General features: G+C 40.0%; 1 protein-coding gene across 9 annotated transcripts in view; it reads right to left on the reverse strand.

Annotated features, from left to right (window-relative positions):
* ARID1B (AT-rich interaction domain 1B) overlaps positions 1–26,039 on the reverse strand; it is a 497,144-nt gene that overhangs the window by 75,322 nt on the left and 395,783 nt on the right. For 5 of the 9 annotated variants that reach the window (XM_040350968.1, XM_040350967.1, XM_040350966.1 and 2 more), the window contains 2 exons: positions 26,004–26,039; positions 16,827–17,145 (listed from right to left, as the gene is read on the reverse strand). The exon at positions 26,004–26,039 is cut by the window's right edge and continues 144 nt beyond it. In XM_040350968.1, the coding sequence (XP_040206902.1) occupies positions 16,827–17,145; positions 26,004–26,039 (355 nt within the window). Of the gene's footprint in view, positions 1–7,639; positions 7,769–16,826; positions 17,146–26,003 lie in introns of all 9 variants that reach the window. The other 4 variants (XM_040350965.1, XM_040350962.1, XM_040350963.1 and 1 more) reach the window with 1 other exon arrangement.

Genomic DNA, 26,039 nt, shown 5'->3' on the forward strand with positions numbered 1-26,039 from the left:
GACAGACCTGTCAACCGCCTGCTCAGCGGAACAATTCCCTGCTGAGCAAACAGGAGTTCACCGGGCAGACCGCCCGGATAAAAAGCCCCCTTAAGTCCCATACACACGATCCGAAAATTGTACGAAAAATGCCGTTTTTGAAACGATCGCACGATAATCGGATCGTTAGTACAGAGCTTTCAAGAGCTGATCAGGACAGTTCATCCGATATTATTCTATCGGAATATTATGTAAACAACTTTATTTATACTTACTTATTGCTTAAAACTCATCTCACTCAAAGTCCCAAAACCCCACCTTCTTCTACCCAACAGGCATGGAGGCGTATGTTTTTCATATCTCTTGATATTATTCTATCAGACATGCACGAAATTTTTTTTTGTACGATTCCAGATGGTACGATTTTCATTTAATCAGTACAACTGTCGGTCGAAAATGCAATACAAATGCATTACAACACATGACATCACTTCCGATTTTTTATTCTGTCGTACGAGAATTTTTGTGACTTTAGTAAACTCATCAGATTCGACGTGAGATTAGCATACAAAACAAAAATGGACGATCATTCGTCCGATAATCGGATCGTGTATACCGGGCATTAGACAGTTATCATGGGAACACTGAAAGATTTTCACTTGCTCCCCGTTCTGGTGGAAACTAAATATTTTGTATTTACTGCACTTTAATTTCTTGTGACATTTTGATGAGGGCAATTAGATTGACCTGGAACACATATAGCAACAAAACCACCACAGTAGATGTACCACCAATATATCCATGCTTTTGAATTTTTCTAAAATATTTTTCCTTTAGTTATACTTCAAGTCTTGAGAGTTAACATTTAGAGGTGCAGTATGTTATGGTTATTTTAAGGGTTAAGGTCTAGTGAAATTTTAAAAGACACTAAATATTAAGGTAACGGTTACTACACATGATCAGAAGATCATGAAAAAAAAATTGAAAATCCCAAAAAACGGAGTACTCATCAGAACAGAATTAAAAATCGAGCATCAAGAACTACCTAGTTTCATACAGTATACTTTGCATTGAAAATCTATCTGTGGAAGCAAAAGTGGTTAAAGTAGCCATTGTGCTTTTGTAAAAAGAACATTTCAGAAAAATAAGCTGCAGTAGAGCTCAATAAAAAAATGACTGTAAAGAAATCATCTTCTATACATTTACAATTACTGTAAGTCCCAGTTCACTAGCATTGTGGTGTGTCATGCTATCAACAGAGTAGTATAGTGACACTATAATACTCTAGGGGAGTGATTGGAATTGAATTTGTTTACACTATGATGCTTATTACAGTTTTTTTTAAATGTAAAAACATCCATTTTACCTTTCATGAATGGCTTTAATTTTTGATTCATTGTTTACTATTATGATTGCCGTGAATTAGCCACATCCATCATATGGTACAGGACGGCTGTACTTGGCCCTGTACCATGTGATTACTGGTATCTGGGCCAATCACAGAGGCTCAATAACCAACAACTGTGATCACAAATCATGCCTCAGGGTGCCCCATGGGGATGCGCAGGAGTGGCAGGATATATTGGTACATCCTCCCGGAATTAGAGAGCACCCACCCAGCTGTTTAAATACATGGACTGGAAGTGATTAAACCACAGCGATGAGAGAATTCAAAGGAGCAGAATGGAACCTTTTTCTCTGTTTTTTGTTTGGGAAAGTCCATTTATTCAAAAATCAAAAATGTAAAGTACTTTAGTATGACATTTATCATGTCATCACATGTACTGAGAATTTTCATACAAATGTTTATTTGAAAATCCAGCTGTATACTAAATGTTCAGTCTATGACTGACTACTGTTATGCGATACCCATGCTTAATACTTACTAGTAGCAAGAGCTAGATTTTTCCAAACAGTAACAATAAGTAAATATATGAAAAATGAAAAATTTATTGCGGTAATGTATGGTCTGAATTGAGTATTTTTTCTAGTTAGGCAATTAAGCAAACATCAATATAAGTGCTCGAAGCAAACGTAATTAAATCAACGTTTAAAGTTTTTGTGTAGTTAAAAGCTTTTATACACATGCAGCATTTCATATGAAACAACAATTCTATAGAAGAGACAAAAGAGGGCAAAAACACCCTAATGAGTGATTCCTTAGCATGTACGCTGGTCTATGAATTTAACAGAATAGGAAGCTTCTTAAAAGCATTTCTTAAGCTGCGAATTGCCTGCCTTTCCAATCATGAAGAGATTGAAAACAAAATGGTTTGAAAATGCTTTGCAGGCAAAAAAACATCAAATTAATTCTAAATATAATGAAGCAACAGACAGAATAAGTACTGAGAATAGGATTACACATGACAAGACTTTCAAGATCTAAAATAAAATGAGTGAAAATAAAAAATGCATAAAATTTTGGATAGTATTACACATGGTTAAAGTAGCAAGTGCCCAGTATAAGTTAACCGAGACAAATGGGATATATACTGTAACTACATAATATAAGTTCACCGTCTACATGATGCTTATGGATAGGAATGTTCTATAGTAATTAATTTGCACTTACAGATAACTGCATATGAAACAATCAGTAGTTCCACAAAAACAGATAGTTATATGCAAATGCCCCAAATCGGTAAAGCATCAGAGAGCTGAAGAAAAATAATCCAAAACTTCTGAATTTGGAGGAGCATGTGACAGCACTGGCACATGGGGAGTGCATTGCCCTGTGTAAGCTAGGACCCCAGTGACTTGTAACCCAAGCTGGATACACACTATACAACGTTTGTTCGATTTCCTTTAGATTTACCTTCAACTATGTAGTGCAAGGGCTTGCCTGATTGCATACAAATTGAAAGCATTCAAGTTTGACCTCTTATTATACGGTTTTGATAAATCTAACGGAAAAAATCTAAAGAGAGTTGTTTAGTGTGTATCCAGCTTCACATAGGGCTTTTTGTTTTCTCCCTGAGGCTAAATGGAGATAATGGAAGCCAATATATCTATATATATATATATATATATATATATATATATATATATATATATATATATATATATATATATATATATATATATATATATATATATATATATGATGTTTGCCTTAATATAAATCTGTTGCATTACTCTACATTGGCGACGCACAGATTCTCTTTAAACTCTGTTACACCACTTTTACCCACAGGTAAGCCTATAATAAAGCTTACCTGTAGGTACTCTAAACATCTCCTAAGCTTGTACAGTTTAGGAGATATTCACTATATACGCTGCTGCCGACGTCATCGGTGCATACGCACTGAAGAAACGTCCCGCTGGTGCTGTTTTTTTAGGGCCCGCGCCGTGACTGAAGTAATCATGGCTCCGGCCAATCACAGCGCCAGAGCCTGCAAACCCAGAAGTAACTTTGGTGAAAGATGTTGGCGTGGGAGCGGAGAGCACTGCAGGGCATCATTCTAAGGTATTTCATAATGAGCTAGCATGGCTTTGTCTTGCAGTTTTTTTTTTGGGGGGGGTGTGTTTCAGAGGTTCCAAACCATTGGCCTCACCAGCTCCAATCTCCCAATGTTACCATTAAAGGACCATTAAGGAGGTTTGGTAAAAGGCACTGTCAAACTTATATGTTGCAAGAAAACATTCGGATTTGCATACAACATCAATTGCCTACATCTCTGGATCTGCTGAACATTTGGCTTTCACTGTTGATGCACTTAGGTATGTGGCAGACATTTCATTTAAAGAAGCCCTAACAGACTACTAATTTTGATTGGGTAGGTTTGTTATTATGGGACTCCATTATGACCCACAGAAACATTGCTACAAGATTGTTGCAAACAGGCTTAATCAGATTTGATCTTTTGGGTTTTAATTAAACAGTGGATAGTACGTAGTAACCAGTTATCTTCTCTGTTTTATTCTGCTTGTAGAGCAATGGTGGTATGGTCCAATTAGGTCTTTATTAGACAAGTTGACTCATGAGTGTCAGCTTCCTCTGATGTAGCAATTTTTTAAGTTCTTTTAGCCACACAAGCAAGGCAAATGGAGCGATTCCCCCTGCTGAGACAGTGTATGGAGAATGACTTCTGTCAAACAGGTATGGCCATACATAGATCAATTCATCCATCTATAGCCAGTTTTACTCGTAATTCCACTTGCCTTATAAAGCACCACCAAATAATCAAAAGTAACAGGTCTTAAATATTAGTTCTCAAAAGTATGGTGGGTTTTTGGTAAAGACGTCTAAAGCCATAAGACGAAAATTGCTGTTTTTGTCCCTGACTGATTGATTTAATGGATTTATAATGCGCCATATACTGGCCCATCGGGGCAGTGTCTAAGCCCAGGAATCATAACTGGGGAAAAAGCAAATCAAATCAGAGAGTGAGAAAAAATAGAAGAGAGAAAAGAGGAAAGCAAGAAAGACCACACCCAGCAAAAAACTTTGGAGAGAAAGCAATCAAATGGAATTGAACTTCCCAGCTGATTACTAGTGTTTTTATTGGAGTAAGCTGGGGTTCAGAAGCTCCACCCTATTTTGACCTTAGGCATAATTTTTGCAACAGGAACATGAATGTTTGTATAGCGACTGTTCAATGCACACCTGGCTGCCACTGTAGAAATCTTTATTAATTACAGGTACCTATATACCTGTTTACACAGCGCTTTACATATATTGTACATTCCCTTTAGTCCCTGCCCTCAAGGAGCTTACAATCTAAGGTCCCTAATCCATGTTCATACACATGCTAGGGCCAATTTAGACAGAAGCCAAATAGCCTTCCAGCATGTCTTTGGAGTGTGGGAGGAAACAGGAGTTTGCGGTAGAAACCCAGTAGTGCTGTGGTTGGGATTCAAACCGACAACTAGTGGTGCCAGGTAGAAGTGATAACCACTTAGCTACTGTGCTGGTAATATCTAAGAGTGGATCAACTGTGTTAACTCCATTGTCCTAGGGCCATATTACACCTGGGCTTAAGGTTTTACTAAACTCACAACAATAAAATAAGTCTGTATATGCAGTAAAGCATGCTTGTTATACTCACTGTGTAACCTAAGAGGTTAATCATCTGCATTGTGTATAAAGGCTGTGTGATCCTGCCTTTTCTGATTCCTCCCCTTCTTTAACTGACCCCAACCCATCTATTGACAGAACAGAGCATTAGGAGTCAGGCTGCATATGCTCAGTTTGGTGTGTATTTCTAGAGAGGTGGTATTGTTTTTTTGGGAGGGTGCATGTGACCTGCAGATTGCCAATCAGCACTGTCCAGAATGGAAGAATGAAAACGCCTCCTACAAGCTTAAGCAGACACTGATACAAGTCACACGACTGCTATATACTGCTGATGAGAAAAGGTATTTAGCAGTTTATTTTTACTAAAACTATTGCATTTCCATGTTCTGTGTATTGTGGCAGACCAGATATAGTGAATGCAGGGTCCTGGGTTTAGTAACAGTTTAATACTGGATTTAAAGTGCAAGTATGGCCAAAACTCTTTTTTTTTTTAATTAGAATAGAGTTGGGAAGGGTTAAGCCCATTCTTTTTATGTATTTATTTTTTTGCGGTCTCTATTCCACTGCGGAGATAACACTTAAATTCCTGTCCTGGAGGCAGAACAGGATGTGAGAGGAAACCTGTACAAGATAATAGGAATTCCCCTCTTGTACAGTTGTCACCAGACAGGTGTGCCCATTGGAAGATTAACCTTCACCTTTTGTTCTGGTGACAACTCAAAAATTGTGGCTTTCCCATCACTTTTTCTCAGTGACAATGGTCACTAGGACAAACAGAGGGTGAATCTACCAAGCAGGGACACTGACTTTGTCTATACATATTCTTTAATTTGATTTTATTTTGAAAATAATAAAAAAAGGACCAGTATGTCTTACCCTGTAATGATTGATAGCAAAACCCAATATGTGTTATATCCGTGGCATGACTTGTTAAAGCGGGGGTTCACCCTATCGACAGGAAAAAAAAAAATTTTTTTTCTTTTACCTTTAAATCAGGCACTGTAGCGCGAGCTACAGTATGCCTGTCCCGAATTTTTTCCCCCCATACTCACCTTGTAGTCGTCCATCGAAGATACCGGGGAATGGGCGTGCCTCTGGAGACGGAGGATGATTGACGGCCGGCTCTGGCGCGTCACGCTTCTCCGGAAATAGCCGAAATAGGCTTGGTCTTCACGACGCGTGCGCATAGCCTGTGCGCACGCGCCGTGAAGAGCCGAGACCTACTCCGGCTGTCTTCGGGGAGAGTGACGTGCCAGGGCCGGCCGTCAATCATCCTCCCTCTCCATAGGCACGCCCATTCCCCGCGGGAGCCGAAATCTACGATGGACGACTACGAGGTGAGTACGGGGTTAAAAAAATCGGGACAGGCATACTGTAGCTCGCGCTACAATGCCTGTCTCGATGGTAACATCAAGTACGAGAGGGTGAACTACCGCTTTAAATGAAGTATAATTATTTTTTGAGGTCACACAGCTGCTATGACAATATTGCCTTAGTGACACACTAGGTTTTTTTTTGTATATATTATATTCATGAATTTACTGAATAAATCATTTAAATTTTTTTTTCAAATGTTCACTCTCTTAGGTGGCTCCCTCAACCCCCCCACAACACCACCATTATGGCATGTGCGTAGATGTGCTAAAAGACACGGTCTGACCTTCAGGTCCTGAAAAATCTCTTCAGCAGATCTGTGCATGCCCATGTGATTTACATACACAAACATGGTGAAGGTTTGGGACTTCCCTAATAGCGGGGAAACCCATGCATGTGCAAAAGCCCTGTAGCATATCTGTACACAAGCAGGGGAATGAGGGGGAAAAAAGTACGTTGTAATTGTTCCTTTAGGTGAGAAATACGGAAGTGCTGCTTCACAGCACAATAAATGTCATCAATTTAAAAAAAAAAAGAACTATGTGATAATGCATACAGAGCTGCTTACATTTTTGTATTATATATCTGCTCAGCTTTAAAAAGTGGGTATTGCATATCAACAGCAATTAAAGTAGTTGTAGAGAGTTGCCATGGCTCTTCTCCATTGCCTCCGACAAAATATGACCCTTATGATCTTTAGAGATCGATACCTAAACAAGATGCCGGCTAGAACCCAAAACATTTTTTTCAAGTCAATATACTTTGTGTAGAAATTCCACAATAAAAGGTCAAAAGAACATTTTTCCTCATCAAAGTAACAAAAGCAGAACACGTTGTGTTAATCAAGCCTACATGTCACATAATGCTTCCTATACAACATATGACAATTACAAGAGATAGCAGGTGAAATGAGTAGCACAATTTTCGTGAAGGATCATCAGAGCCACCAATGCAGGCGGGGGGGGGGGGGGGGGGGGTGTAAAGACCATGAGCCATGCAGGACATTGTGGCAATGCTTAAAGGACATGCAATTGTCACCATCCAGGTTAGTAACGGTGGAACTTGCAAGGGTTAAAACTTATAAAGCCACACGTTATAACACTTGTACTGCTAGCAACCACACTATATGACAGGGAACACATGCCACAAATAGGCATAGGAGCAGCAAAGTGTCAGTACACAAACAAGTAACAAAAAATATTTACACAAATAAAACAAAACAACAAAGATTAATGTCCAAGGTCCCAAAGCAAGCCCATTGCTACCTACCCGTACTGATCAGGTTGATGCATCATTGGAACCTGAGAGTTGCCATAGTTGGGATGCTGTGAGGAAAACATGGGGCGTCCACCGGCCCCAGACTGGCTGGGATAAGCAGGCAACCTAATGTATGGTGGCCTAAAGCAGGACAAAAGAACAAGCTTTGTACTATAAATCAAGAAGCCAATTAAATTCCACCATGGAAAATACCTATATGTTAAAGCTAGATGTCAAGACAATGATCAGTTAATCCTTGCATTGTAAAAAGTAGTAACTGCAAAGCAAAAATAAACCTAATTACCTCTTTTGGACATAATCGGGGTTATTTACAAAAGGCAAATCCACTTTGCACTACAAGTGCAAAGTGCACTTGAAATTGCACTTGTAAGTGCAATTGCTGTAGATCTGAGGGGGACATGCGAGGAAAATAAAAAACAGCATTTTAGCTTGCACATCATTGCATAATAAAATCAGCAGAGCTTCTCCTCGTTCAGATCTACCCCTCAGATTTACAGCAACTGCACTTTCAGTGCAATTTCAAGTGCACTTTGCACTTGTAGTGCAAAGTGAATTTGCCTTTCGTAAATAACCCCCAATTGTGTTTAGTGCTACACTAAGGCCCCATACACACAGGCCATATGTCAACAGACATTGTCTGGTTAAAAAAAAAAAAAAAAAAAACAGCCAACATTTGGCCTGTGTGTATGCCAGCCAGTCCGTCTGGCTTCTGTCGGACGTGCATGCTGGAATACCAGCAGCCGACCATCTCCTAATCAGCGCTCTCAGCCAATGGCTGAGAGCATTAATTAGAGTGTTCGTGCGCCGAAGGGGGGGGGGGGTCCCCCTGTTAGAACACAACAGCTCAGCAGGGAGATCGCTGTATTAACTTTGGATAGTTAGTACAGTGGCTCTGACTGGAGCCAACAGTTTTTTTCGTTCAATCCAAAAAAACAACTCATAGTGTGCACCAGCCTTAAAGTGGTTGCAAACCCTTACAAACCACTTTTCACTACAGGTAAGCCTATAATAAGGCTTACCTGTAGGTTCCCGTGGATATCTCCTAAACTTGCACGGCTACACTGTATCAGCATGTGCCGACATCATCAGCACATGCGCACTAAAGAAACGGCTAGTTCATGTCATTGCTTCAGCTGATGTGCCGGGAACCAGCACCTCCCGTGCGCAAGAGTGACGTCATCGCGGCTCTTGCCAATCATAGTGCTAGAGCCCGCAAAACCGGAGGTAATATTCCAGAGACATGTTGCCAGCCACAGCGGTGTACAGGACCGATGCACCAGCTTCGATCTAAGGTATTTCATAATGAGCTAGTATGCGATGCATACTAGCTCATTATGCTTTTGTCTTGCAGGGTTTTTTTTTGGATGGGTTTACAACCACTTTAAGCCATTGTGTCTTAAAAAGTTGAGTAGTATTTACCAAACATTCAACACAATTTTACAATTTGACCAGCACTACTAAATTTAAATACCTGATTGAAAGCAAAATGGTTTTTGGACACTTTGGACAAGGGTAATATAGATATGCTTCCATGAGACAGGATTTTAAATAAAGCTTGGCCCTATGTGCATGCAACTGAGAATGAGCATATAAAAAGGTTATGGTTTCAAAATATGTACTTTTAATTAATCTTTAGAGTTTAACATCGAACCCCAGGCAGAGCACAGATTCAGAAATGTGGCAATGTATACTGAAAGAGATTACGAAATCGTATAAAATCAATGCTGCACCCGAATTGCAATGTTAAGTAAAGCTTCTGTACAGTTCACCTGGTGACACCGATAAAAAAACTTGTTTTTACTGTGCCACTGTGAGTGCTTTTAGCATCTGGAGGATTCCAGGATGTTGGGGCTATGTCATAAGGTACCCTCATGGTGGGCCAACAGAGATTTTAACACTGGCTAATTAGCTTACACCCTGTCCACCAACCTGCCAATTATATCAAAGGTATGCCAGGAGATGTAGTTCTGGTGCTTAAGGTGTGCAGCTATTAGAGGACAACTTATTCAGAGGTCCAGTATGCTCTACAAGAATTGGAAAAGATATGCAGGAGAATCCAGGTGCCTGTTTATGCATACAGCATCATTCTGATACCCTTTTCCTGTGGCCACAAGTTTGCTTTAGGTCCCCCTTCATAACACCCTGGGATTGGTGTGTTATAGGAGCCCATTCATATTGAAATGGCCTAAAAAAACAATATACATAATTTTTTTATTTTTATTTTTTGCTCTGTTGCAGCCTACCATCTATTTACCTAAATGCTTATATAAGCTCTTGTAAGATCTACAGCAGTGGTTCTCAACCCTGTCATCAACTACCCCCAACAGGCAATGTTTTCAGGTTTTCCTTTATCTTGCACAGGTGCTTTAAATCAGAGTCAATGGCTTGCTATTTTGGACAGCTATTTTATCTTATGCCGCATACACACGGTCGGAATTCACAACAACAAATGTTCGATGTGAGCTTGTTGTTCGAAATTCCAACCGTGTTTATGCTCCACCGGACATTTTCTGTCTGAATTTCAGACAACAAATGTTTGAGAGCTGGTTCCGATCGTCTGTATGCAATTCCGACGCACAAAAATCCTCCACATGCTCGGAATCATTGAACTTAATTTTTCTCGGCTCGTGGTAGTGTTGTATGTAACCTCGTTCTTGTCGATCGGAATTTCCGTGGAAAAAAAATCCACGGTTTTGTTGTGGGAATGTCCAATCGTGTGTACGCGGCATAAGAGAAATTCCCAAAACATGGCCTGTTGAGGGGAACTTGAGGACAGGGTTGAGAACCACTGATCGACAGTATCAATAGAAAATGGTCTCTTTTTGCTTATTCCGATGGGGAAATGCTGATACAAATAATGACGGGTAGATGTGAGAATTTGTTACATATAATAAAGTAACTGTAAACAACACTCTATAGTGCACTACGTTCTCATTGTTTTTATATTTTCAATAAAGGGGAAAGAAATATTTAAGCATGAATTGCAGTGGAAACCCAATCTACATTGACTGCTACAATGCCCTCAGGAAAAAAAAGAGAAGAGAGTCCAGTGAGAAAATAATTTGTGCCCGTTTATGTGCCACAACAGACAGTAATAATAAATGCATTCGCTATGATAAAGCTATAATGAATATTATTTGCAATGACATTAATAAGTGTTTATGACTAACTATTTCCCAGCCTCTGTTGTAAAGAATTTCTAAGGGAAGGGTATAGCCAAGCGCAAAAATTAATGATTCCTCTATTTTTTTGCTGAGGGCCACCATTTATCTGTCGTGTTTTATTTGTACAATTTAACACATACTTGGATAGCTGAAGCTGCAAAATATCACTATTACTATTTTGAAGCAAACAAAAGACTTAACAAAATATAGAAAAGGGATAAAGTAACCTATACCTTGAATGTACAGCTTACCTAAAAAGCTTCTTATAGATAATGACTACTTCTGCAAATTGTAGGTCTTTTAAGAATGATCATACTACAGTAAAACCTTGGTTTGAGAGTAACTTGGTTTGAGAGCATTTTGCAAGACAAGCTAAATTTTAAAATACATTTTGACTTGATATACAAGCGATGCCTCCAAGTGTAGCAATATGGTTACCGTATTTGCCGGTGTATAAGGCGACTGGGCGTATAAGACGACCCCCTAATATTCCAGCTAAAATGTTGGTTTCGAGATATATTCGCCGTATAAGATTCCCCCCTCACTGTGCCATTGCCTCACCTCACCTCACTGTGCCATTGCCTCACTGTGCCATTACCTCACCTCACTGTGCCATTGCCTCACCTCAATTCGCCGATCTTCATTCCTTTATGCCTGGCAGAGCGAGTCAGACTGCTGGCGTCCATTTTTAAAAAACCGCGCCTCCTCGTCGTGCTGTTCCGTGATAGGCGGAACACTCAGTTTCCCAGAGGAGCCTGTGTTCAGTGTTCCGCCTATCACAGATGTCCTCTCATCCGAGGCCAAGGACGAGACGATGTCCGTGATAGGCGGAACACTAAACACAGGCTCTTTCTGGGAAACTGAGTGTTCCACCTATCACAGAACACCACAAGGAGGAGGCACGGCTTTTAAAAAATGGACGTCCGCAGTCTGCATCTGGAATATTTTTGAGTCATATTTTTAAGTGTAAAAGGTTGTCTTATACGCCGGCAAATACGGTACATTTAATGCAGGTACAACATTTTGCAATATATTGCTACACTTAGAGGCATCTCTCTTCTCCAGTAGCTCCTACTGGATATTGCTTCTAATTCCTTTGTGGATGGACATTTTATGGTTACACAACCTATTATATTGCTATAATATTTTTATATGGACTATAAACTGAAGGACTTATGAATAAATGGTTGTGGAACGAATCGTTTGAGTTTACATTATTTCTTATGGGGAAATTCGCTTTGATATACAAGTGCTTTGGATTACAAGCATGCTTCTGGAACAAATTATACTCGCAATCCAAGGTTTTACTGTATTTGTTTTCTTTTATACAACAATGGCACAGAGAAGATCAGTTCATGTTGCAACAGTCTCGCAAATTCAGTAAAATCTTGATCTAGCTATTCTTGATTCTAGTTATAATATACTATAGATTATTGTCTACAGAACATGTAAAAAAATACAGCTGGTAATTTTAGTTTTTTTTTTTTACCTTATATGCATTTTTATGTTTTTCCCCACATATACATGCTGACCGCAAAAGCACCCCTGGAACTGTTCGAGTTTTTTGTAACAACTGTCAATGTCACTCCAATATTATTATTACATATATTATGTAGAGTATACCTAAAAAAAAGTAAATATATTGCTGCCTACCAGTGCTTAGATAAGGGTGTGTGTCCCCCTTAAATGTTACCTGGCCATTCTGTGAATACACTTCCTGTCTTTTGGTGGCTATGGCCATACTTCCACTACATTTATGGAAGTCAGCCATGGTTGTCACACAGGATGGACTTCAAAGATGTCTGCCTTTGGCTTGATCACAGTGGATTGATGGACTGGTAGTTTACAGAAGATCGGATTGTTTTGCTTTGTCACACACATGAAGTGTCAAGGACACTGCATTCCTGAGATGATCAACAGATATTTTCTGTATAGGAAAGACTGCCCAGTGTCTGATCATCATCAGCACCAAAGATATTTTCTGTGGTTGCTGAAAATATTCCTTGGCTTGTAAAATGGAAACTGAAAGAGATACCACCTCCAAGGACTGGAAAGCTGAAACTTTTGGGTTTTTTGGGTTAAAAACTTAAACTGTTTAAAATACAATATTTTTGTGATCATGGTCCTTTAAAGAGGACGTAAACTCGGAAGAAATATTCCCAGTAATCATATGGCCACTATGTATAGCATTTATAAACTCACCAGGATAAGAATTAGCGTTTTAGGATCTTTCTTTCCGTTTGTGCAGCTTGGTTTCTTTTTTTATCTGTTCCTGCCTAAGCCGGCGCCATGTTTGCGGTTGCCTTCTGATTCCAGCCTCATCTGTACTTCCGCCCTTTTTTTTCTGTCAAAGCCAGAATCTCTTGCATGCTCAATTAAGATTAACCAAGCCTCGGTTTAGTATACTGTTACCATGGCTACGGTCCGGCAAACCAATAAGAGCACACATGCAAATATTCTCCCTGCTTTAATCATGAATGTCCTTGTTCACACCCCCTGTGACGTAGCTGTGCACATATGGCGTTTCAAAAACATTGGGATCTCGTGGGATTGCAATGCCGTGGAGCTCTGCACATAGATGCATAGACTGACATCTTGCTGATTGTGCCATAAGTGAGGGACAAAACGTGCGTGAGCGAGTGACATCACTGACAGATATCGGCTATATCTCCTAAACAGAGCAGTTTATAAAAAACTTTTAAAGCCACCTACATGTAAGTAATTGTAAAACGCTTTACATGCGGTAAAGTTGGGAAGGGGAGTTTACTTCTACTTTAACTGCTTTGCCTCCTTTTATCCAACAGTCAACATTAGATTATTTTTTTTTCCACGTTGGCTGTGTACTACAATTTTTTTTCCAGACAGAAAACACCCAAAATATTCAACAACATGTACTATTTGCTGACGACTATCTGATTAACTAAATTTCTATCCGGTTATGTTCTGGATTAATGGAAATTAGGTTTAGCTGCCTAACTTTTTCACTAAATAAAAAAATTATGAGAAAAGTAAAGTATTCATAATGTCATTATTAATAAAGTGAATTCAAATAAGCCGTTAAAAAGCCTAGTAATGTAAATGCCATTAACATGCCTTGTGGTTCAATGCCTCAGCTGAGAATTTTTGGAATACAACATGAATTTTCCTGCCACAGAATAAACATCTTAATGCAGCTTATTTTGGCCTTGTTCTGCTGCTTACATGCAGATGAGGTTATTTTGGCCACTATGTTAGTATTGCTTTAGAGAGGATGTTGAAAAGGCCAAACAAGCTGTGCAAACAAATATAGGTGGATATTCATAACTACAAAATATACAATTTTATTGACATGGTGGGCGATGACTGGCTCAAAAAGTCACGTCACCCAAAATTCTATAATCATATTGGTGTGCATCATTTACAAAGTACTTCAAGCAAATTATAAGTATTTACATGGAATAAAATGTATCTCATCAAAAGGTCTAGAACTGCGGATATATTACCATAATGTCTATTGGTCTACTACAGGGACAGAATAAGGGGCAAATGGACTAAGCATGCTGTTAAAGGGTGGGCACAGTCCTCTTTTACATGTTTCTTAAAAAAGATCAGTTTGAAAAACAATACGATTAATCTGTACTAATCTTTTACAAATGTGTTTCTTCAATTACTTATTCCAGATTGTTAGTGCTACACAAGGCTGGGCTTTACAACTCCTCTTCACAGTCTATTCAAATCGATAAGTTGGCCAAACTAATTGAAGCCAAATCACTCCTACTTGGCTGAGATCTTTGACAATGGCAGTCCTGGAGCCCTTTTTAAATTTTTTGTATAAAAATAATTTTAGGCCTGAAAATGACTTAAAACCACCAAAATATGCGTTTTAAAGCAAACACCCTAGAGAAATTGTTTTGGTAGTTATAATTCTTTGTTTTAAATATTTATGTTTTAACATGTTTATGATTAAAAAAAAAATTGTCCTATTTTACATCATTTTTTATTGCCATCACATATGGGACCAATATGTAATAACATATAGGTTCTCTTTATGGAGACATCCGGGGTCCATTAGACCCTGGATGTCTCCTTTCTGATCCACTGCAGCTGATGGAACACAAACCTTGTTCCATCAGCTGCTTCCCCGAACACCGATTCCAGAGAATGGCAGCTCCGGTCCAGGAAGTGACGTCATATACGTTACTGCCTGGTCTGTGTACAGGAGGTAGGCCAAGCAGAAGTGGGTTCACTGAGCTCCTGCCGCCCATCCCAGCAACAAAGAGCCATAACAGCACTCGGCCCGCAGGTAGGACAGCAGAGCCCAGTGAACATGGTGGTGGGGCTTTACTAAAGCACTCTTGGCCGCTATAGAGGCCGGGAGTGTGTAAAAACACACGTCTGCAGCACTGTAAAAATCTGAATCCCCAATAAGTGACAGTGGATTAGGATTTTACCACCCCCCTATCCTGGCACCCTAATATGGCTGCTTAAGCTCTCCTATGGTAGCACTGACCCTGTCTGCCTCTAGTGGCTTAGCTTCAAATCTCTATTCTACCAAACAGATGAAAAAGTAAATATGTCACATCAAAATGAGTATAGGGTAAAAAATCCAACAAACACCTGAAAATATGTGCTCAACACATAAAATAAAGTGGCTTCCCACTGTAATGTTTGAACGGCAGACTATAAAAACTGCAACTCCCTTCAAGTGATACTAAAGGCGAATTAATTTTTTAAAATAACAAATCATACTTGCCGGCTCTGTGCAATGGTTTTGCACAAAGCAACTCTGATTTGCTTCTTCTCGTATCCTGCCAGCGCTCCCTTCTGCTGAGTGTCCCCATAGCAAGCAGCTTGCTCCTGAGCCGCTGTGCTGTGTCTGTCCATTTAAACTCAGAACACTGCTTGGCCTCCATCCCCGTTCTCTCCTTTCTGGCTCACTGATTGACAGTACATAGCTGTGATTGACAGAAGCCAATGAGGAGGCAGTGACTCTAGAGAGCCGCTGCTCTTGGGCACATCGCTAGAGCGAGAGTTGGGCTCAGGTAAGTATTGAGGGGCTGGGAGGAAGGTTTTTATCTTCACGCATAGAATGCATTAACGTAAGAATCCTTGAGCCTTTACAACCATGTTAACTAATGGATTTCACTAAACCCTCGTCTTTTTTTAAAATAACAAACTTGTCATACTTACCTCCACTGTGCAGTTGGTTTTTCAGAGTGGCCCCGATCCTCCTCTTCTGGGGAGAGCCCTCCTCTTCTTGAGTGCCCCGGAGAAGAGCTCTTCTTCGGGACACCCATGCGGGCACGCTCCCATGTCCTGCTTCTGCATCAATTGACACAGAAACTAGGACTTGGCTCCGCCCTGGATTTGATTCACAGCAGCAGGAGCCAATGGTTGCGTTGCTCTCAATCTATACAATCAGGACACGAGACACCAGCCATAGCTGGTGTGCTCGTCCCTGGGGCGAGAAAGACAGGGCTCGGGTTAAGGAAAATGGGGGGTCTGGGGGGCTACAGTATGAGAGAAGGTTTTTTGCCTTAATGCATTAAGGTGAAAAACCACAAGGGTTTACAACCCCTTTAAAGTATGAACATTGATGTGCACATTTGCACACACACTTTTACTTGACGTGAAGCCTTGCACAACCATTTTGTACCTGTTGTAACTGCAATATTTTTTTTTATTGACAACATGACATGAAAATACATAACAGGATCTTAACCAACCAATCTGCATCACAGCAATTTGAGATTTTTATAGCCAAGTCTTTTGTAATGTTTGGAGCTAGCTACAGAATCCCCTACTTAAGTAGCTACTCGTATTATTCATTACAGACACCAGCAAGTTATGTGGCCAGTTACTGCCACACCTCCATAGCCAGCTACAAATTGCAAGATAAACTAATTAGAGCTTTCTGGCTGCTGGTAATCACTGCTACAAACATGCTGGAGTGACATGAACTTAATAATCTTAACACCCCATGCACATACATATGACTCAATGTGAAGAACAGGTGTTCATTTAATCAAACATACCTGTTTTGAGCAGAGTTAGCCGCTGCCTGCATCACTGCAGCTGCTGCCTCCTGCGCCTTGCGGTTTACAGATGGTATGGGTGGTCCCATCCCTGGAGCACCCTGCTGTGGCATGCCAGGGGAAATGGGGGTCATATTTGCCATGTTTCCAGGATATGGTCTGCTTTGCACTGAGCTAACTGGCATTCTGCCCATGTTAATAGAGCCACTGGGTCCTTGTCCGTGCATCTGGCTGTTGGCGTTCACATTTATTCCAGGGCCTGGACCATTGTAATTTGTGTTCGGTACGCCAGAATATGAAGGCGGCCTTGAGTAATTACCTTTAATAGAAATAAACCAGCGTTAAAACGATTGCACGTATTTTCATGTCAACAATTACATCTATACTAAACAATTTCAGCTACATACAACCCAGCTGCATTAAACAAATGCCCAATGTTTTACAGCCTATCCTCTGCCAGCATGCTGTAGAGAAGTCTTGTAGAGGAGAAGCAATGATCTCTTTGCAGAGACAAACCCCTACTGAGTTACAGCTCACGCTCCCTGCTGATTGGAGAGCTCTGGCTTGGACTCATCGGGGGGCTTGTCGGACCTCTGCAAAGGGGGACATAAAAACAGGTGGCTGAGCTGTGGCATTACCGCCCCCTGGCTGACAACCAGGATTCTAACATTACAGCCCGACAGGGCTGTAGACATACCATGGCTTTGATGCTTTGCTTCACAACTGCCAAGCCTGTTAAACCCGCCCACTGAGATCAATGGGCTTTAACCACAAGCCAAACACTTAACTTGCATTTGCGGTGCAGTTCTGCAATATAAAATTGCTGCTTGCCAATTAACCACTTGACCTCCGGAAGATTTACCCCCCTTCACGACCAGGCCATTTTTTGCGATACTTTGACAATTGTGTGGTCGTGTGACGTTGCACCCAAATAAAATGTATGTCCTTATGCGGATGTTCCTTATTGTATGTCCTGTTTTGTACCATGTCAATGGGTATACTGTATTATATGACTTTCTATTACAATAAAGCACCTTTGTTTGTTAAAAAAAAATCTATTTCCTTCCCCCCCCCCCCCCCCCACAAATAGAGCTTTCTTTTGGTGGTATTTGATCACCTCTGCATTTTTTGTGCTATAAACAAGAAAAGACCGACAATTAAAAAAAAAAACACAATATTTTCTACTTTCTGTTGTAAAGCACATCCAGTAAAAAAAAGTAATAAATCCCACTTCTTATCAATTTAGGTCAATACATATTTATATTGTAATTCTGCAGTAACATTTAACATTTAACCGCAGTGCTGATCGAACAAAAATATTCCAACAAGCCTGTTCGTGAGAAGTTGACCATTAGATCGACTTCTCACTAATGTAACGGCCCTAGTGGATCAAAATTCAGGCGATCTCTATTGAACCGGACAAATTTTGATCCATCAAGGGCCAGCCTAACCATTACTGCCTGTTAGAAAGAGCACTAAAACCTTGTCCACCTTTATTTTCATGCATCTGGAATGAATTTAGCTGATTTATTTGAAAAGTTCAATTGTGCATTAAATGTTCATTGCAGAATAAACAAATCTTTAACTTATTTTTCTCTTGCAAAACCATGGAACTTCGGAAACTGTAAATTGTAAATGTAAATAATATTTATGTAAGCGGAGAGTTTTTGTCAGTGGTACAATGAGTTTTTGTAATTTTTCCAGGTAGCTGTTCCTAGTGACAGCTTTGACGTTTCCGGTCCAAGCAATCCAAATGACATATGTAAATTTTTTAAACTGATAAACATAGTCATCTATCACATTAAGGTGATCGCTCAAGCTTTGTTTGGACGTTCTAGAAAGCTTTAAAAGAATGATGCACGGTAGTTATGCAAATAATTTATCCTGTGTGAAAACAATTGATTTGAAAAAGTACTGCTTTATTGTTCTAGAAAACAATGTCAGTTTTAGCAAGCAAGAATACAATAGCATTTCTTGTTCTTAAAAGTGTAAGTCTGGGCAAAGAAAAAACTAAAAAACAAAACAAAAAAAACACTACTCTGCAACACATCATGCCTTTCCTATGTTTGAAAAGAAAAAGACAGCTGCAAATACAGCAAAATACTTGTTAATCCAGGCAACAATCCAGTATGCTTCTAACTTCCCGTTTGAGCTGACAACACCACAAATCCAAAACAGTGCTGTCAGTCTTGTTCATTTCACTCCCCTGGACTACAAAACATCTCTCCCCTCCCCATCATAACATGGGAACACTGTCTTATAGTTCAGTTAGACAAAGCTCTAGTTCACAGCATCTCCCCGCAGGCATGTAGTCCCAAGGGAGGGGACAAGCACGCCGACTAACCCCCAGCCAGAACGTCTTGGATGATGGGGGCAAGCTTACTGAGGAGGAACAGGAAGTGAGAAATTCAGACAAAGAAAAAAATAATTTAGAAGAAAAATCGAAGGAAAAGGTAAGTGAACCAACAATGCACTAGCTTAAAGGAACCTATTTAGAAAATAAAAAATGAACCATTACAACCCCTTTAAATATAAAAGTTAGGAGATCATTGGATTTCAGGATTAAAAAGTATTTTGTGTTCTTAAAGGGGTTGTAAAGGTAAAAAATGTTTTTTCCTAAATAGCTTCCTTTACCTTAGTGCAGTCCTCCTTCACTTACCTCATCCTTCGATTTTGCTTTTAAATGTCCTTATTTCTTCTGAGAAATCCTCACTTCCTGTTCTTCTGTCTTTAACTCCACACAGTAATGCAAAGCTTTCTCCCAGGTGTGGAGTGTCATGCTCGCCCCCTCCCTTGAGGGGGGAGGGGGTGAGCAGGAGAGTCAGAACGCCCACTAACACACAGCTCAAGGGAGGGGGCGAGCATGACACTCCACAACAGGGAGAAAGCTTTGCATTACTGTGTGGAGTTACAGACAGAACAGGAAGTGAGGATTTCTCAGAAGAAATAAAGACATTTAAAAGCAAAATCGAAGGATGAGGTAAGTGAAGGAGGACTGCACTAAAGTAAAGGAAGCAATTTAGGAATTATTTTTTTAACCTTTACAACCCCTTTAAAAGAGACAAAATATGGGGAAATGTGCAGGTATTGCAGAGATGTAGTACATGTTTTTTTTTTTTATATTTTAAAGCATGCTTAAGCCTGAAATGGCCACAGGTGACCACCTACTGTATGATTGTTCAGCCTTAAAAACTGAGCTGTATTCGAGAAAAAAAAATCTACCAGGTCTCTCTCTCTCCAGTCTGTCCTTTTCTGCTTTCCTTAACTCCATCTTGGGCTCTTAACTTTTTTTATTACTTTTTATTTAATGGCGTGCAACAGATACAATAGAACATAGCATTCACACAAATTGCAACAGGTTACATAATGCTTAACTCACATCTGAAATGCCAGGGTGCCATTGCAAGGTGTATGTAAAATAGGTAAAATAAACAGCCATCACAATGTGCAACAGTATGTACATAATAATTCAACAGATGGTGTTGATTATGCAGTTGAAGGCAAAAGGCACCGTCCATAGTGACAGTTCGGAAGCAATCCCTATATACTAGGAGAGCCCCCCCATTCTCGGAAGAAACTACCAAAGGTGGAACAGGGTCATATGGGGTAACCTTTGAATAGAGAGAACGTAGTAAAGAAGTCTGATGTAGGGGGGTCCAGCTGATTTATGTGCAGGATTTTAATTTATTAATGGAGAAGGAAAAAGAAGGGGGGGGGATTGGAAGAAGAAGAAAAAAAAAGTGGAGAGGAGACTGGTGTGGGAGAAAATAGTCAAAACTGGGGGAGCAGGAGTAATCAGTATCAAGTGGTCAACATAGCATTCAAATGATGTCCCCTTGTGAGGCGTATTGGAGGTATTTATCAGAGAAGGTCCAAATAGAACCATCCTTTCTTATGTTCCTCAGATTTATCCCAAATAGCAGAGGTCAAGTACTCCATCTGTTCCATGTCATTCACTCTTGTGAGCCACTGATCCACCATTGGAGCAGATTGTTGTTTTCACATACATGGGATACAGGCTCGAGTAGCGTTAAGGAGGTTTTTAGGAAGGGATTCGTAAAACCTCTTCTTAGAAAGAGGGGTGAGATTGAGTAGAACTGCAGCAGGATTATCGAAGTAAGGAGATGCCAAATTTAATTTAATCGATAAATTGGAGTACGAGCAGCCAAAAAGAGCGTAGCTTAGGGTACTCCCAAAAAATTTGAAGACTAATGCCTGCATAGAGGCTGCGGTGCCAATATTGGTCCGTTTGTAGGAAATAGGTCATCTAGAACTGATGGAGTCCTATACCAGTGCTTAACTTTTTTTTATAGGTGATCAGCCCCCTCACTTCTGCAGTCAATAACATTAGGAGAGCAGGAAGAGCCACGCTACTCATTAACCTGAACCTGTGATTTTTCTGTAAAACAGCCTTTCTTTTCCAAGTAAGCCAGGCACCTTCCAGCACAATGAACTGCATGCCGGTATCATAAGTAAAATGGTTTCTGTGCCCAGATGGCCCTTTAAAAAGTTATACAACCTCACAAACCTTCAGCTGGGACCTTGTCGTAGTAGAACTCCACAGACTGAAAATGGCATCACAGGTGCACAGACTAACTGACATCACCATAGAAGTCGGAGATTATTATGTTTTTATTTTTTTATTCAAAAGATGTATGTACCTTCTCTAAACACTAAAAAAAGGCATGTCAAAATAATTTAATTTCAAGTGAACTGCCTCTTAAAAAAACAGCATGTTTTAGAAATATTTGTATGATTCCTGTACAAATTAATGTAAAATAGATTTTGACAAAAGCATGTTTTAGGGCAACTTTAGAAACCCCAGCGGCTGAAAGTGGGAATTTTCTTTTAATTTAATATTGCTAAAGCACTGTCTGTAGCCAGCAGCATGAACCCTCCGCTAGCATTTCGAGACATCAATCATTCAATCCCAGAACTGAAACACTTTAGTGAAGAGGTTAAAATTTGGGAAGAATAAAATGCACAAAGCTTTTTGAGGGGAAAAAAAGCTTAAGGGCGTAAGTTAACCTACATACATTTTTGTTCAAAACTTACTACTGAACTTAACAAGGCCTCTAAGGCAGCATGCCAGATTTCAAATCAAAGCTGTCACTGATCTTTTTATTTATTTTATTATTTAAGAAGAGAATGCACCTTGATCTTTTCATGAGCAGCATTGCTTATTATAGGCTTGTGTCAAAAGAGCTGGCAAAAATTACTATGCATTCTGTCCAAATAATCATAGTCAATGGGCACAGGGTTTCCCAGAGGAGGCGCTATGTCAGCTTAACTCTTTAACTGTTAGAAGGCTTTATACTGTAGCTGAAGTTCAAAGATACAGTTGTGGCTCATAAGTTTACATACCCTGTCAAAATGTATGATTTCTTGGCCTTTTTCAGGGAATATGAATGACAACACAAAAACATCTTTCACTCATGGGTACGGTTTGGCTGAAGCTAATTATTATTAATCAACTGTTTTTACTATTTTTAAATCATAATTACAATTAACTACCCAAATTTCCCTGATCAAAAGTTTACATACCCTGGTGATTTTGGCCTGATAACATGAACAGAGGTTGACACAAAGGGGATTGAATGGCTATTAAAGATAACCATCCACAGTGATCTGTTTACTTGTAATTACTGTGTGTGTATAAAAGGTCAATGAGTTTCTGGACTCCTGACAGACCCTTGCATCTTTCATCCAGTGCTGCACTGACGTTCCTGGATTCCGAGTCATGGGGAAAGCAAAAGAATTGTCAAAGGATCTGCGGGAAAAGGTTGTTGAATTGTATAAAAACAGGAAAGAAATATAAAGAGATATCCAAGGAATTGAGAATGCCAATCGGCAGTGTTCAAATTCTCTAATCAATAAGTGCAAAATGAAGGGTTCTGTTGAAGCCAAACCACGGTCAAGTAGACCAACTAAAATCTCAGCCACAACTGCCAGGAAAATTGTTTGGGATGCAGGATGCAGGTGAAATACAGGACTCTCTCAAAACTGTGGTGTGGCCGTTTCAAGATGCACAATAAGGAGGCACTTGAAGAAAGATGGGTCGCCAGAAGAAAGTCATTACTATGCAAATGCCACAAAGTATCCCACTTACAATACGCCAAACAGCATAGAAACAAGCATCAAACCTTCTGGCACAAAGGTCATTTGGAATGATGAGACCAAAATTTTGCTTTTTGGCCACAACCATAAACACTACATTTGAGGAGGAATCAACAAGGCCTATGATGAAAAGTACTGTGAAACATGGAGGTAGAACGCTAAAGTTTTGGAGATGTGTGAGCTACAAGGGCACAGGAAATTGATGGCAAGATGAATGCAGTATATTATCAAAAACTACTGGAGGAACATTTGCATTCATCAGCCAGGAAGCTGCGCAAGGGACATACTTGAACATTCCAACATGACAATGATCCAAAACACAAGGTCAAGTCAACCCGTCATTGGCTACAGCAGAATAAAGTGAAGGTTCTGGAGTGTCCATCTCAGTTTTCTGACCTCAATATCATTGAGCCACTTTGGGGAGATCTCAAACGTGCAGTTCATGCAAGACAGCCCAAGAATTTACAGGAACTGGAGGCTTTTTGCCAATAGGAATGGGCAGCTTTACCATCTGAGAAGATAAAGAGCTTCATCCACAAATACCACACAAGACTTCAAGCTGTCATCGATGTTAAAGGGGGCAATACACAGTATTAAGAATTGAGGTATGATCAGGGTCATTTGTTTTTTTTCTGTTGTGGTTATGATTTAAAGAGCATACATACAGTTGATTGATAATAAATGGCTTAAGCCAAACACTAACCATTAATGAAAGAAAAAAATTTGTGTTATGCATATTATCAGAAAAATGGCCAAGAAATCAAATTCTGCCAGGTTATGTAAACTGATGAGCACAACTGTATATATGAGCAGAAACTAACAAAATAATTTCCCGGATATTAAGACACTGTAATCCAGTATACTCAAAGGACAGGCCAATCTATGTAACATCACCTAGATAGAACATGATATGAGGTACTCTGAGATAGTGGGAAAACTTATACACAGACCCATCCAGAAAGAATTTTCAAGGCGTTAAAATGGTTCTAAAAGACACTTGTTTGTAAAACACTTTGCTTAGTTTATTCATGGCTACTGTTGCTGCCTACATCGTTAAGGCAAAACTATGGCAACAAGATTAGCAAATAACCCTTCTATCCAACCGTTTACACCTGCATCCCTACCTAGAGATTCTATTAAAGTGGAACTACACTGCACCTAAGCACCACAAACCAAAAACAAAATGTAATACATTTTTAGTATTCAAAGCAAACTAGCCCATCCATGTCTCCATGCTTTATTTTGCTAAAAAATCACCCTAGTATTTCAGGCCATGGCCATCTTGAGCAAGGGTTTAGCTCTGACATGCAGGCAGGACAGTGTGCTTGGCTGAGAAAACCCCTCCTCCCATGAAGACTCCTGGGATGCATGACATCATTTGCCTAGGCCTGGAAACCAGGAAGTAAAAAAAGTTTAAAACAAGTAAATATATTATACTTCCCTATCCATTTACCAATACTAGCAGCATAAGGATTAAAAATAGTCCATGCTGATTAAGAGAGTGAAGTTCTGCTCCAAGTCCTTCCACTCCTTCATAAGTGCCTGGTGCCTAATCAACTTGTTAGCATTCTCAGTTATTGTCCCACATGCCTGTTCAGTGAGCAAGTCAGTAAAAAAAAGGTTAATTCCAGCGTGCATCTAAAATAGTATTAATGTATGCCCCCACCCCCTTTCTGTTTTTAGGACTTTTTTTAAGGGGGGGGGGGCGGATTTCTGGTTTGGCAGGTCGGTCCCACTTCTGGTCAGATCATCACGGCAATCAACCAGAATTAGTTCTCTCTCTCTCTCTCCTCTGCAACCTTCTGGGGCACATCAAAGGTCCCCCAGAAGGCTTCGGGACCATTTACAAGGCGCAGCACAGCGCAACTCATGCATACACAATTCGCAGCCTGTAAGTGAAGCCACATGAAATCACTGTTGGCTGCCCACAGTAAACATGACAGTTCCAGGGACCCAGCGAAGAAGCAGTTCGGTGAGCAGGATAGTGGACCCCTGGACAGGTGAGCGTCCGACAGTATTTGTAGCTGCAGACCTCTTTATAACTACTTATAACGGAACAAAAGCAAAAAAAAATCTGCCTAAATTCACAAAACCCATATCATGTTCCGTAAACAAGATGAGTTTCCCAGAGTCCGTATACTCAAACCTAGATTTTGGAGATCATGAGCATTTCTAGGCATGCCCCGAGTCTTTCAAGACCCAGCTGAGGAGAAGGCACCACTGGGGGGAGGGATCTTCTTCTGGGCAGTTTTGAGTTTTAGCTAAAAAAAATTACAGAACAGAGGGAAACCCAGAAAGGTGGTCATTCATTTTCGTATGCCTTGCTAATCTATTAGCAATTGCTGGCTTGGACAGGAAACAGATGGCCTCCGTCATTAAAGACAATGAATCCAGCAGCTGCTGGGCTGGTCCTTATTAGTTGGACATGTCACAATGCCAAGCCTGGGCACCCACACACATGTAGATGTCGCCTATTAATCTGGAAACCAGCAGAAAACTAAAAAGAGATGGGATGGAACTGCTTATCTGACCCTCTTGTAACTACTGTAATAGTGAAGAAGTTTCTATTGCAGTATACCTTTAGTATGAGCAAGTAAACAATTGTCAAAGCCTCCAACCAAAAAAAATATTTCACCAGTATTCGTACTGAAAATAGAATGGCATATTAATTCTACTATCAGCAGAGGGACCCGGGTGCAAGCACGCACAAATGCCCCCATGGAAGCGGCTTCCCATGGGGGCACTAGCCAGAGAGGAGGGGCCAGGAGTGCCGGCGGGGGACCCAAAAAGAGGAGTTTCCCGCCCGCTCTGTGCGATTCCATTGCACATAGTTGGTAAGTATTTTTTTAATTTACCTTTACAACCCCTTTAACAGACTAAATAGAACAAGTTAAATACTGGGCTTTACATACACATTAAGTAAAATTAAGTAATATTGATTATTACTATCAGTCTGTGATATAGAATTATTTCTATCACATTTGAATTATAGAATATAGATGTAAAAGTTAATGCATGTTCAAATCAAAGCTGAACTGTAGCTGTAGATTTATATCTTGCCTTGTGGTCCATATTGGTTGATCTGAGGGCCATAAG

Source organism: Rana temporaria, chromosome 4 (assembly GCF_905171775.1).
Source record: "Rana temporaria chromosome 4, aRanTem1.1, whole genome shotgun sequence".
In the NCBI taxonomy this organism is placed as follows: Eukaryota; Metazoa; Chordata; class Amphibia; order Anura; family Ranidae; genus Rana; species Rana temporaria.